The sequence below is a fragment of the Centruroides sculpturatus genome, unplaced genomic scaffold (genome assembly GCF_000671375.1).
Source record: "Centruroides sculpturatus isolate CEXI.00-Female unplaced genomic scaffold, Cexi_2.0 scaffold287, whole genome shotgun sequence".
Taxonomy (NCBI): Eukaryota; Metazoa; Arthropoda; class Arachnida; order Scorpiones; family Buthidae; genus Centruroides; species Centruroides sculpturatus.
This window is the reverse complement of record NW_019384456.1, coordinates 609,299-623,561: the sequence shown is the minus strand read 5'-3', so window position 1 is coordinate 623,561 and position 14,263 is coordinate 609,299. Positions and strand designations below refer to the sequence as shown.

Below are 14,263 nucleotides of genomic sequence, written 5' to 3'. Positions count from 1 at the left end.
TAACTTCGTCAACTCTTAATGGATTTAAATAAGTATCTAAGCTTAGAAAAATGCGAATATTTCTGTGTAAATTGTGTTTTATTTTATTTTTATTTAGTAGAAAATTTAATTTACGAGGTTTTAACAAATTTACATAAAAAGTTAAAAGCATTTACTTTTACTTTCCAAAAAGAAATTTTCAATATTTAAATTTTTCCATTCGGTAAAAGGTACTTCAAAAGACATTTTACATCATTTTTAAGCAGCGAAAAGTGATTTTAGTTTTTAAATTTTTAGTGAAAAAAAATCAAATATATGAATAATTTAAATAAAAATTCATTTAAAGGCAGGCCATGATATATGGTTAGCCGACTTTTGGACCACCCCGCGCGCGCGGGGTGGTCCAAAAGTTGGCTAACCACTTCTAATAAGATCATATCTCATTGTAGTATGTATATATATATTAGCAGCATATATTTCGTTTTTTGGTCATTTTGGGGTTTACGTTTTAATTTTTATTTAAGGTTAGAATTATTTTTCAAATACTAAATAATCGCTTTATTCAATTTTTTGAATGAGGAAATAAAAATAAAATTTTGATAATGATTTAGGGCCTTGTATGTGTTAAATGTTTAAGAGCTTTTTATGAATGCATTCTTGTGATGTTTACGTTGAATCTTAGGCCTTGTATATCTTGAGATAGACACAGCGGAGTTTAGAAGTATCGAAGAGATAGGTAAAAGACTTCAAAGGCATATTCATGAAGTATTTTCCTATTAAATATGTGTTCTATTATAAAACAAGGAAAACATCTAGCTCACTCTTCATGCAGGCTTCGTGCCAACACTACCGTAATTCTGCACTTCTTTAGCGTTAAGTTCTTCCAGATGCAATTCTAGCACATCTTTCAATCATCATCCAAAGATGGCAGGTCATTTCTTTGGATGATAACACAGACTTACTTAAACCATCTAATTACAATCACATTTTATAAGAATATCATCTGATATAATGAAGAATGTCCACGCTCGTGGAGTCAAATATCATGAACAACATCATCCAAGCTCATATTTATTACAGTATATCAGAGATGGACTTGCATGCGGATTAAGATTCGAGTAGCCAATCCCAATTTGTAAGAAGAAAAAGAAGTGGAAAACGAGCCAATGACAGCCGGTTACTTATTAAGCGGGGCATGCCATTGGCTTGTAGAGAAAATGCAATATGACTGCTTCCATCTTTTGTGTAAATCTTTAAAATTCATTTTGTTCATAAGAAATTAATTCATTAAAATAATTATATTGTAGTTTTATTTGTAGTATGATATGTCATAAATTAAGAATTTAAATCAACAAAAAAAAAATTTGAGTAAGATTCAAAAACTGAATAATTCTACAGTAAATTACTGTGTCGCCATCTATAGATACGAGTAATAAATAATAGTAATTATTAAATTAAATTTTTGTTGAAATTTTAAATTCAATTTCTACAAATTTTTATTTTAAAATAAAAATATTTAATAAGTAATATTTTTATAAAGTTAAAAACGAAAGAAATAATAAATAAAAGAGTACACCGTATCTATTAAAATATAACAGCTCTAGTGTCGCCATCTAGTGTATAAAATTAATTTAATTCGTATTATAAATTAATTTACAGTAAAGAAAAATAATAATATAAGTAGATAATATTTTTGGCTATTAAAATAATAATAAATATAACAAATTTTAATGAAAAATAATGCATATAAAAGCGAATAATTTTATATTTAACATTTTTTGTTTATAGAAATTGATAACAGATGGCGCTAAGATAAATTCTTAGGATTCATCTTTCCAGCATCTTCATCCAAATCACCATCAATCGCGACAGCTACATAGCCATAGATCTCTTCCAAAAATAACTCTACTGTTAATTCCTTCAAAAAAAAAAATTGAGTAATTAATACAAATTTCCACTTCTAAACTGCATAAAGTTTGCTTATAAACCGAAAATTTGGAAGCATTTGAATGTGTAAACAATTTAAAAGATGAAAAGAGTACTTGCCAATGGAAGTTTATCAACGAAATTTTGAAATTTTATTTTTATTTGTGATTCAGTAATGTATTCTAATTCATCAGAATCGTCATCTTCGACTGCTCCAACTTCTTTGTTTATGCGAAGAGCTGTGAAAAGTTCCCTTTCGTTCAAACTTTCTCCTAAAATATTGGATTTTAACACAGAAAAATACATAATAAAATAGATTCTAAACCTAAAAAATACTTTAAAATGGCCGAAATTTACCTTTCTCTAACAAAATTCTAACAAATTGTTCACTAGACATGAAACCTCCCTTATCTCTGGTAAACACATCAAAGGACCACATTAGATCTTCCACTATAGTATCGCAGACGGGCCTATGGTTAATATATACTAAACAGAAATATAAATAATTAAAATTTAATTATAATTATATTAGTCAATCGACATTTAAACTGTGAAGAAAGCTTTAGAAGCAACTTCATTACATATTATTAATAATAATTACTGTAGTATGTTTATAGCTAACTTACATTTGACCACATCATCAAAACATATCTCATCATTTCCACCTTTGTTATCCAATTTCATCTCTTGAATAATGTCCTTTATCTACATAATTACATAAATTTTTATTTAAAAAATATGTATTTTAATAACTGTGTTAAGGTTTGTTAGTATTACTTCCATACCTCATATTCTGCAGGAAAATACCCAATACCTCTTAGAAGATCAGGAACGTCGCTTATAGGAATTTTATAGGATAATTCCAGGTTTTCTGTTTGATCTTTGCTTTGACTAAAGAATATAAAGCACATAAGCTCATAATAACACATATAAAACACATTAAGCTCTAAGAATCATAATATATTCATGTTATAAACATGGATTTGACATTGATGGAACGTAAATTAAGCAAAATAGAGTAACTAAAAACGGAGATAAACACTTATTTAACATTATTCAAACGTTTAAAAAGTTTTTAGTATATTTAGATTTTTAAAAATGGGGAGGCGATGGGACGCGACGAAATGCGACTACACGCGAAGCGACGCGATCTATGTTAATTAAGTGAGTCGCGAAGCGACGCAAGCCGGAAATAAATTTGCTAATAATTTCTGCTTNAATGTATAGGAGTAGAGAACATTGTGGACCCCTAAGCTTTCTTGGAGTTAGAAGAAAATAACCAGCTCACACTCTCAACAGCCTTGTATACTCATAAAAAATGTATTGTTACATATATCATATAGCCTAAATTGCCCATAAAAATGACTTAAGCATAGCAATATAGGCTATAAGAAAGGTTTATAAGCAATGATGGACTTTGTTGTGATCAAAAGTTTAACATATAATAGGTCCTTTCCCTTATCAAATAATACTCATGTCAAAATGAGAGGCCCTAAGCCACAGCTTGTTTTGTTTATATGCAAGCTTATTTAACTTATCTGTGTCCCTGTCTATAAGGATTATGTATATCAAGGATAACAAAAGCTATATATATCAGTATATACAAGAACAAAAGAAAACAAATATATAGTATTGTATATGCTACATGGGTAGTTAAATATTTGAACCATTTTTATAATTTAAACTATAAAAAAATTATTTATAAAAAGAGCTCACCTATCCAAATTCTCATTTATATCATCTAATGAGAAGATTATATTATTTATAAGACCAATATTTGATTCTTTGTAGCTTAAAAAATACAAATTTTATTTAAAAAAAATTAATATTTAATATTTTACAATTATTATTTAAAAAATCTGTTAAATTATGAATAATACTTACAAGAAAATTAATTTCAGATCTTTATCATAAAAATCAATAACATTTTCCTCATTAACAGTTACTATATAATCTCTGCTTATGGTGATGATATTAATTGATACCTGCTTATAGTTACATTGATTGAATCTCAAAGCTCTTCTTTCATCAGGTGGTGTGATTAATACATTATCTAATGATAAAATTCATTAACAAATTTATATATTTTTAATACAATTAATAAATTAATTTATAAGATAAATCCAATAACATACTATCTTTTGCATATTGATTATCCCAAGTAATTATATATCCCATAGAAGTTGCTGTCAGAGCAATATCTGGTGATTTTAGATAAATAGTTTGATTGAATAAACCCAGAGAACGTGAAAAATCCTAAATAGTTATATAAATAACAGTTTATTTTTGTTATAAATTTTATAATTCTATAGGTTATTATGAGTTATAATTGATACAGCTTATCATAATCAAAACATACAGGATAAGTTCTACAATTAGTACAACTTATCCTGTATTTATCTAAATGAATAACTATTGATATAGCTTGCCTTAAGGAATTATAATTAGTGCAGCTTATCTTAAGGAGTTACTATTGGTACAACTTACCTTATGGGTTATAATCGGCGAATAGTAATGAAGGATATTTTCATTATCTAACTATAGAAAAATAAAATTGCATATTAAAGTTTGCAATATATAAAAATGTTTTAAAAATGCATTAATGAATTACTTACTAGTTGATAGAATATCACTCTATATGATCCTGTTGAAATGAAATATGAAGAATGTATTGGATGGAATGATATGTGATGCTGGGAAAAAAACAATATAAATTTTAACAAAATAAAAGTAGGATAATTAATAAACTTATTTTATTAATTAAGTATAAATTTTTATTTAAAAAATATGTATTTTAATAACTGTGTTAAGGTTTGTTAGTATTACTTCCATACCTCATATTCTGCAGGAAAATACCCAATACCTCTTAGAAGATCAGGAACGTCGCTTATAGGAATTTTATAGGATAATTCCAGGTTTTCTGTTTGATCTTTGCTTTGACTAAAGAATATAAAGCACATAAGCTCATAATAACACATATAAAACACATTAAGCTCTAAGAATCATAATATATTCATGTTATAAACATGGATTTGACATTGATGGAACGTAAATTAAGCAAAATAGAGTAACTAAAAACGGAGATAAACACTTATTTAACATTATTCAAACGTTTAAAAAGTTTTTAGTATATTTAGATTTTTAAAAATGGGGAGGCGATGGGACGCGACGAAATGCGACTACACGCGAAGCGACGCGATCTATGTTAATTAAGTGAGTCGCGAAGCGACGCAAGCCGGAAATAAATTTGCTAATAATTTCTGCTTCCGGAGTTGGACTGTTTTGAAAATTGGTATGCTTTTAACAGACAAATAAGGTTAACTTTTGGTAATAAAATTGTTTATATATGTTAAGAAACTTTCTAGTTATGGAGGTTTATATAAGTTGTATAGATGATTATAGAAAATAATTGCGTGAATAATTAGCTCATGTAAGCATATTTTAGACTTTCACCTACTTTCTTATCAGTAAATAAACGAATAAATCTTTAAATTCCTTCAGCAATGATCCTGTTATACCTCCTGGAAACATATCATAGAAAGGAGTCATACTTTGTTCTAGTTTCGTCAAACGATGTATTAATCTATAAAATGTATTAATTAAATAATTTTGAGTTGTAAAGCATACTCAACGTTAAGAGAAAATTCATAAGTACAATTGCATACCCGTAATTTAAATGCCACATAAAAATACTTGTACCGTTGTCTCCAATTGTAAACACATATTTTCCATCAAAACTGCAGTCAAAATCGACAATCTAGCAAGAAATATTTATAAAATATAAAATATACATGTCAAAATGAATAAATTTAAATAATAAAAAGTTAAAATTTTAAAGCAAAATAATAAAATTAAGCAAAAAATGAATGTTATTAACATAAGCGGTTCGTTTCGTAATAGTTAAGATATAACTGAAACATTTAAAATTTACATCGATTTGATTGGTCGATTTTAAAATACGTTTTTTTAAACTGGCAAATAAGAGTGTTTTTATATTTTTTTCATAATTTATGAAAAATTTTTTACATAAAAGTACCCCATCAGGATGTGCTAATACGGATATATGCTTGTAAGGATTTCCATCAACTGGTAGTACACTCAGACATACGTATTCATTGGAACAGCATAAAAGATGAGGTTCTTCAGAAATTCCATTTTCACATTCTTCCAGATTATAAATTATTTTCATCCTATTATGTATAAAATTGATTAATAAATTAGTAAAAATTACAGTATAAAATTCCCTCAGAGAAACTACAAATATGTTACTTCATCCCGGATTTCTGGAGAGGGGCCAAGACGGTCCTTCTGCATAAATGTTCTTCCACGTCGTAAAACTTTAATTTATACTAAATTTAACAAAAAATAAAAATAATTACATTAACATAATATTGATTAAACATATAATTTGTCAATCTATACGTCATTATTAGCAATTATCAGATGTTGACTCATGTATGGATCCCAAACCATGTCGAGTGGAACAGCAATTTGTTCGATTTGGTACGAATGTAACATTTGTATCTTTCTACCTTTTATAAATTCGTATTCAAACTAAAAAAAATAATAATATAATTTATAAATTTTAATGTTATATATTCTGTAAGATAAAGATTAATACCAATTTCTTATCTTCTCCTAGGGATAATAAACGTGGATATTCTAGATGTGAAGCGTGTCTGAAGAGTATAGTGACAATTGGAAGTGTGTGACAACGTTGAACTCCAAGTAATTCCCATTTAATCTCGGATCTATGTACGTCTTTCTTAGGATTTCGCTTGAATTGGAATCTGTACGCTAGTACAGAGTAGTTTGCATCCTATTATATGAAATACAGAAACTATAGAACTATAAATTATATGGAAGAGAATCGATCATATTTACCGCAGCAGCCAAGTACTGAGCATCATCAGAAAACTTTAACTTAGTAATTGTCCTTTTTTCAAGGCTGAGTGATAGTTTAGTGGGTTTTGTAAATAGTAAACAAGGTATATCTAATACAGTGATATATCCCCCTGTAAATCCTACAGCTAAAAGGTGATAAAGTTACTTGAGTATCAACAGAGTATCATCTTTATATATAATTCTTACCTAGATAAACACCAATTGGATCGAATTCCATGCAGGAAATTGTTTCAGGAAGCTCAAACAGGCTCTCAATATCAACTTCTCTAATAAATAAAGCATTAATTAATCGAATAATTTAACTATTTTAAATGGTAAATTAAGAAATAATAAACATAATGCGTACTTAGTTTCATAGTTCCATAAGCGTAATAGTCCATCAGTTCGTGTAATGCATAACCAAGGACTTAGAAAATATATAAAAATTAATTGAAAATTTTTAAGTAGAGCTTTTTTTTTTTTTTAAGTAAAATAAACTTACAATTCTGGATGGCATTTAATTACGTATTTTAAATCGGAATGAACTTTAATTATTTTCTGTAAATTACACTGTTTAACATCCATATATCCACAATAACCTGAGGAAGTTGTAACCAGAAAATCTGGTATTATAAATGGTGACTTTTGTATTGCAGACAGAGGGTAAGATTTTATAATATGGCTAAAAATTAAAAAANTGGCCCAAAAGTCAGTTAACCTTTTTTTTCCCCCAAGCAATTCTGCAAGTTTTGCAAGAAAATGAATAATTTACCAATGTCAATGTTGTAATTTGTGTATTGAACAAGAAGCTAAATAAGCTGAAGCTTAGGGCCTTACATTATGAGTCTATGGTCCTTACATTTTTTTATGCATCATTATTTGGTGAAAGAGAAAGGGCTGTTATATGTTATAGTTTAGGGTCAAAAGTCTAATTTCAATCCTGTGGTTAACTGACTTTTGAGTCATCTTTTCTATATAAAACAATTAAAATTAAATGGCTAAATTACATGTAAATTAGAATAGTTTTACCTGTTTACCATACTCTTCCCTAATATTTATAGTATCAATAATATAATAATCATCCATCTTCCAATTTATGGGTATATACAGAGCTTGGATAGGACCTGGGGTAGAGAAGGCCTCTTATGCCTTTTTTTTTTTTTAATGAAATGTGTAGAATGTTTATTAAGAAACAGCAGTCTTAAAGATTTTATAGTAAAAATAGCATTAAATGTATAGGAGTAGAGAACATTGTGGACCCCTAAGCTTTCTTGGAGTTAGAAGAAAATAACCAGCTCACACTCTCAACAGCCTTGTATACTCATAAAAAATGTATTGTTACATATATCATATAGCCTAAATTGCCCATAAAAATGACTTAAGCATAGCAATATAGGCTATAAGAAAGGTTTATAAGCAATGATGGACTTTGTTGTGATCAAAAGTTTAACATATAATAGGTCCTTTCCCTTATCAAATAATACTCATGTCAAAATGAGAGGCCCTAAGCCACAGCTTGTTTTGTTTATATGCAAGCTTATTTAACTTATCTGTGTCCCTGTCTATAAGGATTATGTATATCAAGGATAACAAAAGCTATATATATCAGTATATACAAGAACAAAAGAAAACAAATATATAGTATTGTATATGCTACATGGGTAGTTAAATATTTGAACCATTTTTATAATTTAAACTATAAAAAAATTATTTATAAAAAGAGCTCACATAAAAAGTTAAAATTTTAAAGCAAAATAATAAANTCAAAATTTAGGCTCTAAAATTCAAAATTTACTAAATTAACCGAGCATTTTTTAGGTGTGAAGCACCGTTAAGCCCATTCGAACTGCATTAAACATTGGTTTTTAAACGTAACGCGTTGATTAATGTGTTTTGAGGAAGCTTTAGTATAATTTTTTCCTAATCCCAAATTTATAATTTAGGAGAGATCAAAAGAATCCACCCGTTATCCTCCGCTCCTGACACAAAGGATGAAGAGTGAGTGAGATACAATTCGTGATCCTCGTACCAGCTGGACGTATGGAAGCCTTGAGGGGGATCATGAACTGTTACCAAATCGTCAGGTGATAGAAATCTGCGCACGATACAGATATTTAGAAGTCGTAAACACCGGTGATGATCTCTCAATTACCTTCACACCCATTACTCGGTTATGCATTTACATATGGCATCATATGGCACCCCTTCGTGAATGCTCGTAGCGTGCCAACAATGTTCTAAAAATTCACTTAAATTTCTACAATTTCAGAAATGAATTATGACCCCAAATCTCTTGAAATCATAAAAAAACAATTAATTAATTAGGCCTTTAAAATAGCTAAGTTAGAACAGATAAGAATGGCGCTTGTATAATTTGGAAATGTTGCTTAAAAGTTAAAATTTAGGTAATAAATTTTAATTTATTTTTTACTTTTTATTTGTGGGGATGTTAGAATATTTATTTCTCTTTTTAAAGCACGTGAGAAGAGCGATCTCGCTTACTAAATTATGCACGATAAACTGCCGTAATGATAGCAATTACGGCTTAGTTAAGGTGTTTCGTCTGTTCCACCCTTCCAGTTTTCCGTGATTGTAGAAGAGTTCAGTCTTTAGACGTCTCGTAGGCCGACACCTGCTACAACATTCGATTTTCTCCCCTTAATGACAGCAAGATAATCCACGGCGTGGCCGTTTCGGACGCCATAGGACACAGAAAATTTCCTATGTCCTTCATTAATCGCGAATGGGATTTAAGGCAAGAGTGAGAGAGAGAGAGAGAGAAAAAGAGAGACAGAGACTAAAGAGGCAGGTGCTTCTCCTACTCCATCCCCTGCTTCAAACTTTCATTACTTGGTTCTGGTAAAGGGTTGTCACGTGACCGCCGGTCCAAGTTAGCTATTGGGTGCGTGGCCGCCCCGCCCCGTGCCGGTGCTTTATGGTCCAATGACGTGATCGAAACTTAACACATTATCTAATGATAAAATTCATTAACAAATTTATATATTTTTAATACAATTAATAAATTAATTTATAAGATAAATCCAATAACATACTATCTTTTGCATATTGATTATCCCAAGTAATTATATATCCCATAGAAGTTGCTGTCAGAGCAATATCTGGTGATTTTAGATAAATAGTTTGATTGAATAAACCCAGAGAACGTGAAAAATCCTAAATAGTTATATAAATAACAGTTTATTTTTGTTATAAATTTTATAATTCTATAGGTTATTATGAGTTATAATTGATACAGCTTATCATAATCAAAACATACAGGATAAGTTCTACAATTAGTACAACTTATCCTGTATTTATCTAAATGAATAACTATTGATATAGCTTGCCTTAAGGAATTATAATTAGTGCAGCTTATCTTAAGGAGTTACTATTGGTACAACTTACCTTATGGGTTATAATCGGCGAATAGTAATGAAGGATATTTTCATTATCTAACTATAGAAAAATAAAATTGCATATTAAAGTTTGCAATATATAAAAATGTTTTAAAAATGCATTAATGAATTACTTACTAGTTGATAGAATATCACTCTATATGATCCTGTTGAAATGAAATATGAAGAATGTATTGGATGGAATGATATGTGATGCTGGGAAAAAAACAATATAAATTTTAACAAAATAAAAGTAGGATAATTAATAAACTTATTTTATTAATTAAGTATAAATTTTTATTTAACAAATAAAAATTTAATTAACTAATTAATTAAATCTTTAAAAGTACATATATATTTTCAGTTATTTTAACAGAAAACTACTTTATGTAATACAAAAGTATTTTTAAAGATATTAATTTAACATTCTAACAATTTTAAAAATTATACTTTAAACGAAACAAACAAAAGCTTAATTTGTAAATATATTTTTACATTAGATAAAACATTAACTTCATCCATATTAAACAAACCATTGTTCAATATTGATCAGTTTACTTACATGAATAAATTGATGATAATCTTTAACATAAAGGATGGCCCAAAAGTCAGTTAACCTTTTTTTTCCCCCAAGCAATTCTGCAAGTTTTGCAAGAAAATGAATAATTTACCAATGTCAATGTTGTAATTTGTGTATTGAACAAGAAGCTAAATAAGCTGAAGCTTAGGGCCTTACATTATGAGTCTATGGTCCTTACATTTTTTTATGCATCATTATTTGGTGAAAGAGAAAGGGCTGTTATATGTTATAGTTTAGGGTCAAAAGTCTAATTTCAATCCTGTGGTTAACTGACTTTTGAGTCATCTTTTCTATATAAAACAATTAAAATTAAATGGCTAAATTACATGTAAATTAGAATAGTTTTACCTGTTTACCATACTCTTCCCTAATATTTATAGTATCAATAATATAATAATCATCCATCTTCCAATTTATAATTGAAATTCTCTAAAATAATATCAATTTACACAATTATATAAACAAATGCTAATAAAAAAAAAAAAAATTCATATAATCTAAATTAATGTACTGTACATTACCTGAATGGGTTCATTACTTAAAGTTAAAAGATATTTAGAATCTTCAGAGAAACTCATGCATTTTATTCCATATTTTGGATAAATTGATATATTTTTTATTGGCACACTACAAATTATTAAATAAAATATGAGAAATTTCATTAAAAATTATAAAGACAATATAATTATACTTGCTAAGTTCTCATATCCCATATAATTAAGCAATTATCTTCACCAGCATCTGAAGTAGCAAGCCATATTCTATCAGATGACAGAGTTAAACAGGTGATGTTACTCATCTACAAATAAAAGCATAATTTAATATAATTTATATTAAAAATTTTGAAGCTTAGGATAATAATGCTATAACCTCTTACATGGCCAATTAATATTTTTTCTTCATCATTCTTCAAATCATATATAACAGGTGCATAACCAGTGGCATAAACTATCTTCTTGTCTTGTTGTGATGATATATTTGCAACTGGTACATTACTATTGAAGCCAATCACCCATTCAAGTGCCTAAATTTTATGTTAAAAACCTTTTAAAAATGCATGTATATCCTGCATAAACTTGGCAGGATGGTCCAAAAGTTAGTTAACTGTGTTTGTGTGCAAGTAAATAACCTTAATATGGTTAACTGACTTCTGGACCACCCTGTACTTTAGCATTTGTAAAGGAGTGATTGCAGCTTTCTTACAATACTTTTGCAGTGTCTTTTTGCATCGTTATCTTCATCTTTGGTTTCTTCATCTATAACAGTTTCTTTATTACATAAATTATCAATTTTTAATGTTGGTTCCATTTAGGGATTTTTATGAATTTTTTTTTTTAGAAATTCGTTAATATAGAACATAAAAACGTTATAAAATTAACATTTATGCCGTTTTTCTATGAGAAAATTCGATTTTTTCCAAACGAAATCTTACTTTCGAATTCAAAAATTTCAAATATTCAAATTTTCAAATTTAGACCAATCAGTTTTAAGCGAAAAAATAAATAAATAAATAAATTTGAAAAAGTATATAAAAAATTTTACGTTATTATTTACTTTTAAAATAAATAAATAAATAAATAAATAAATGTGATTTTAAAATATATTCTAATTTTAATAGAAATAAAAGAATTTCCCTACATACTGTATATTTTTCTTCGTAGGGAATTTTCATAAACTAAAACTGAAAAAAAAAAAAAAAAATACTGTACACTGTACTTCTTTTATAAATATAATAATAAAATTTGAAAATACAATACTGTATTTTCCTTACAATTTATCTAAACGGTATTAGATATTTTAATTTACTTTAAAAATCTGCAAAGTTTTTTTCCCCCATTAAAATTCCCCACAAATTTAAAATCGATTAGACTTAATTTTTTTTTATTAAAAGAAAAAATATATTTTAAAAATAAACTTTAAATATTAATTAACATAACTTAACTCTCTCTCTCTCTCTAGAGATAAAAAGAAGTTTAAAGTATCATTTTTATTTGTGATTCTTAAATAAAGATAAAAATAACTAAAACATTAAATTCCCTAATATAGAGTAAAAACTTTAATAAAATTCTTTAAAATTCCCTGTTTATAATTTATCAAATCTTAATAAATTCCCTAATGAAAAGTGAAAAAAAAATAATTGATAAATTATTTTAAAAATTTTTTTATGGAACGATAAAATCCCTGGATATTTCTATAAAACTTCCAATTTACAGTTGAGATAATCTTACTAATTTCGTAAAAATTCCCTAAATAAGAGCTAATAATTCTTAGATACAGGGATTTTTCCCTCGAATACTGATGTAGCTTAGACCTATTTCAATTTGCAGATAAATAAATCAAACAGGAAGAAAATTGCTATATATACTTGTATATATATAACCTATACACTATAAATAAGGAAAACTTCCAAGTTGTGGTTAGTTTCTGTCGACAGCTATCATAAAAAAAAAAAAAAAAAAAAATGGCTGGCTTTCATTGAAAAGAGAAACCTTTTCCACGAATGTCGAGAAAGAGAAGTTGATTAGATCGAGCGAACGCTTTTCGATCGAGGGCCATTTGTAGAGGAAACCACTAGAGACGGTGGGAAAATTTCTGGGGATCGACGCCATTTCTAGAGAGATAGGTCGACGTCGAATTAAGTGGATCGGCGCTTCCGTCCAATCGTCTACGTTCTCGGGGGAGAAGAGCAGAACAGCCAGATGACGTTTCCACGCCATCCGTCCTTTCCCATCGACTGTGACTATCTCGGACTGCCACACCCGGACTGTAATCTGGGCGTCACGGCCTTCCTCCTTCCCTCTCTCTAATTGGGACGTAATCTGTCCGGGGCACCTGTCTAAAGGCGCCTTCCACTCCAACAAGTTTTGCTCTTCTCCAATCTCTTTTGACTTTCTACTGCAAAGCCTTCCGCCCGAAGCTCACACTAGATAAATAACTCATTCTATAGCTGATAGCCATTTCTACTTCATCAACCACTCCCATCTACAATTGTTCTAAACTACTCTGTAAGGCTGGGGTTTCGGAACTCTTTGCCGATTTTTCATTAATTTATTATACGCCGCCGACGAGTAAACGAAAAAAATATTAGAAAATTATAACCGTGTCTCCTGTGAAATTTATATTATTAATACATTCACTATTTCATTATTTGTTTTTAAAAGAGATTCGTAAATACTAACCATCGATATCTGTGATTTTTGTAAAGGCCTAACTAGGCCTAATTATAATGGTTCTTTCGCGTTATTCTAAACGTTTATACACGCATTATTAAGAGTGTAAGGCCTAAAACTAAAGCCTGAAAAATTTATATCATCGGGTATTAATATATAATTAATTTAAACCTGTTAATTCTATAAGTACTCGGGCCTTCTGTATTTAATTACAGTATTTGCAATTTTGTAAATGTTTAACTCATTATAGGGCATACTAAATGCGCTTGTGCAAGTACTATTATTTATGTAATGGTGATAATCGATGTGTCTATGCTTATCGTGTTTTC

General features: G+C 28.5%; 3 protein-coding genes across 3 annotated transcripts; all 3 read right to left on the bottom strand.

Annotated features, from left to right (window-relative positions):
* Positions 1-1,671: 1,671 nt before the first annotated feature.
* Positions 1,672-3,011, bottom strand: LOC111620678 (cilia- and flagella-associated protein 251-like). Its single transcript, XM_023362655.1, has 5 exons — positions 2,691-3,011; positions 2,532-2,610; positions 2,263-2,391; positions 2,026-2,177; positions 1,672-1,897 (listed from the first exon to the last, which is right to left on the bottom strand). Exons 1-5 carry the CDS (start codon positions 2,832-2,834, stop codon positions 1,787-1,789), a joined length of 615 nt encoding a protein of 204 aa, XP_023218423.1. The 5' UTR covers positions 2,835-3,011; the 3' UTR covers positions 1,672-1,786.
* Positions 3,012-3,617: 606 nt separating this feature from the next.
* Positions 3,618-7,474, bottom strand: LOC111620688 (cilia- and flagella-associated protein 251-like). The gene is made up of 15 exons (XM_023362666.1): positions 7,292-7,474; positions 7,157-7,216; positions 6,997-7,076; positions 6,790-6,935; positions 6,527-6,724; positions 6,328-6,459; positions 6,175-6,254; positions 5,942-6,095; positions 5,571-5,662; positions 5,363-5,488; positions 4,732-4,845; positions 4,265-4,334; positions 4,041-4,161; positions 3,905-3,958; positions 3,618-3,646 (listed from the first exon to the last, which is right to left on the bottom strand). Exons 1-15 carry the CDS (start codon positions 7,372-7,374, stop codon positions 3,618-3,620), a joined length of 1,539 nt encoding a protein of 512 aa, XP_023218434.1. The 5' UTR covers positions 7,375-7,474.
* Positions 7,475-9,804: 2,330 nt separating this feature from the next.
* Positions 9,805-12,198, bottom strand: LOC111620687 (cilia- and flagella-associated protein 251-like). The gene is made up of 8 exons (XM_023362664.1): positions 11,968-12,198; positions 11,642-11,788; positions 11,460-11,563; positions 11,286-11,391; positions 11,113-11,193; positions 10,323-10,400; positions 10,195-10,245; positions 9,805-9,963 (listed from the first exon to the last, which is right to left on the bottom strand). Exons 1-8 carry the CDS (start codon positions 12,070-12,072, stop codon positions 9,805-9,807), a joined length of 831 nt encoding a protein of 276 aa, XP_023218432.1. The 5' UTR covers positions 12,073-12,198.
* Between the last annotated feature and the right edge of the window lie 2,065 nt (positions 12,199-14,263).

What these genes read in the sequence shown, in the direction of transcription:
- LOC111620678 (XM_023362655.1), bottom strand. Translation starts at nt 2,834, where the DNA reads ATGTGTTATTATGAGCTTATGTGCTTTATATTCTTTAGTCAAAGCAAA. An exon ending in ATTTTCCTGCAGAATATGAG is followed by an intron (nt 2,611 to 2,690) that starts GTATGGAAGTAA and finishes GTAATTATGTAG; the next exon opens with ATAAAGGACATTATTCAAGA. An exon ending in TAGAATTTTGTTAGAGAAAG is followed by an intron (nt 2,178 to 2,262) that starts GTAAATTTCGGC and finishes CCAATATTTTAG; the next exon opens with GAGAAAGTTTGAACGAAAGG.
- LOC111620688 (XM_023362666.1), bottom strand. Translation starts at nt 7,374, where the DNA reads ATGGATGTTAAACAGTGTAATTTACAGAAAATAATTAAAGTTCATTCC. An exon ending in ATTAAATGCCATCCAGAATT is followed by an intron (nt 7,217 to 7,291) that starts GTAAGTTTATTT and finishes ATATTTTCTAAG; the next exon opens with TCCTTGGTTATGCATTACAC. An exon ending in TAGGAGAAGATAAGAAATTG is followed by an intron (nt 6,460 to 6,526) that starts GTATTAATCTTT and finishes TATTTTTTTTAG; the next exon opens with TTTGAATACGAATTTATAAA.
- LOC111620687 (XM_023362664.1), bottom strand. Translation starts at nt 12,072, where the DNA reads ATGGAACCAACATTAAAAATTGATAATTTATGTAATAAAGAAACTGTT. An exon ending in TAAGTAATGAACCCATTCAG is followed by an intron (nt 11,194 to 11,285) that starts GTAATGTACAGT and finishes ATATTATTTTAG; the next exon opens with AGAATTTCAATTATAAATTG. An exon ending in GGGAAGAGTATGGTAAACAG is followed by an intron (nt 10,401 to 11,112) that starts GTAAAACTATTC and finishes TTTTTTTCCCAG; the next exon opens with CATCACATATCATTCCATCC.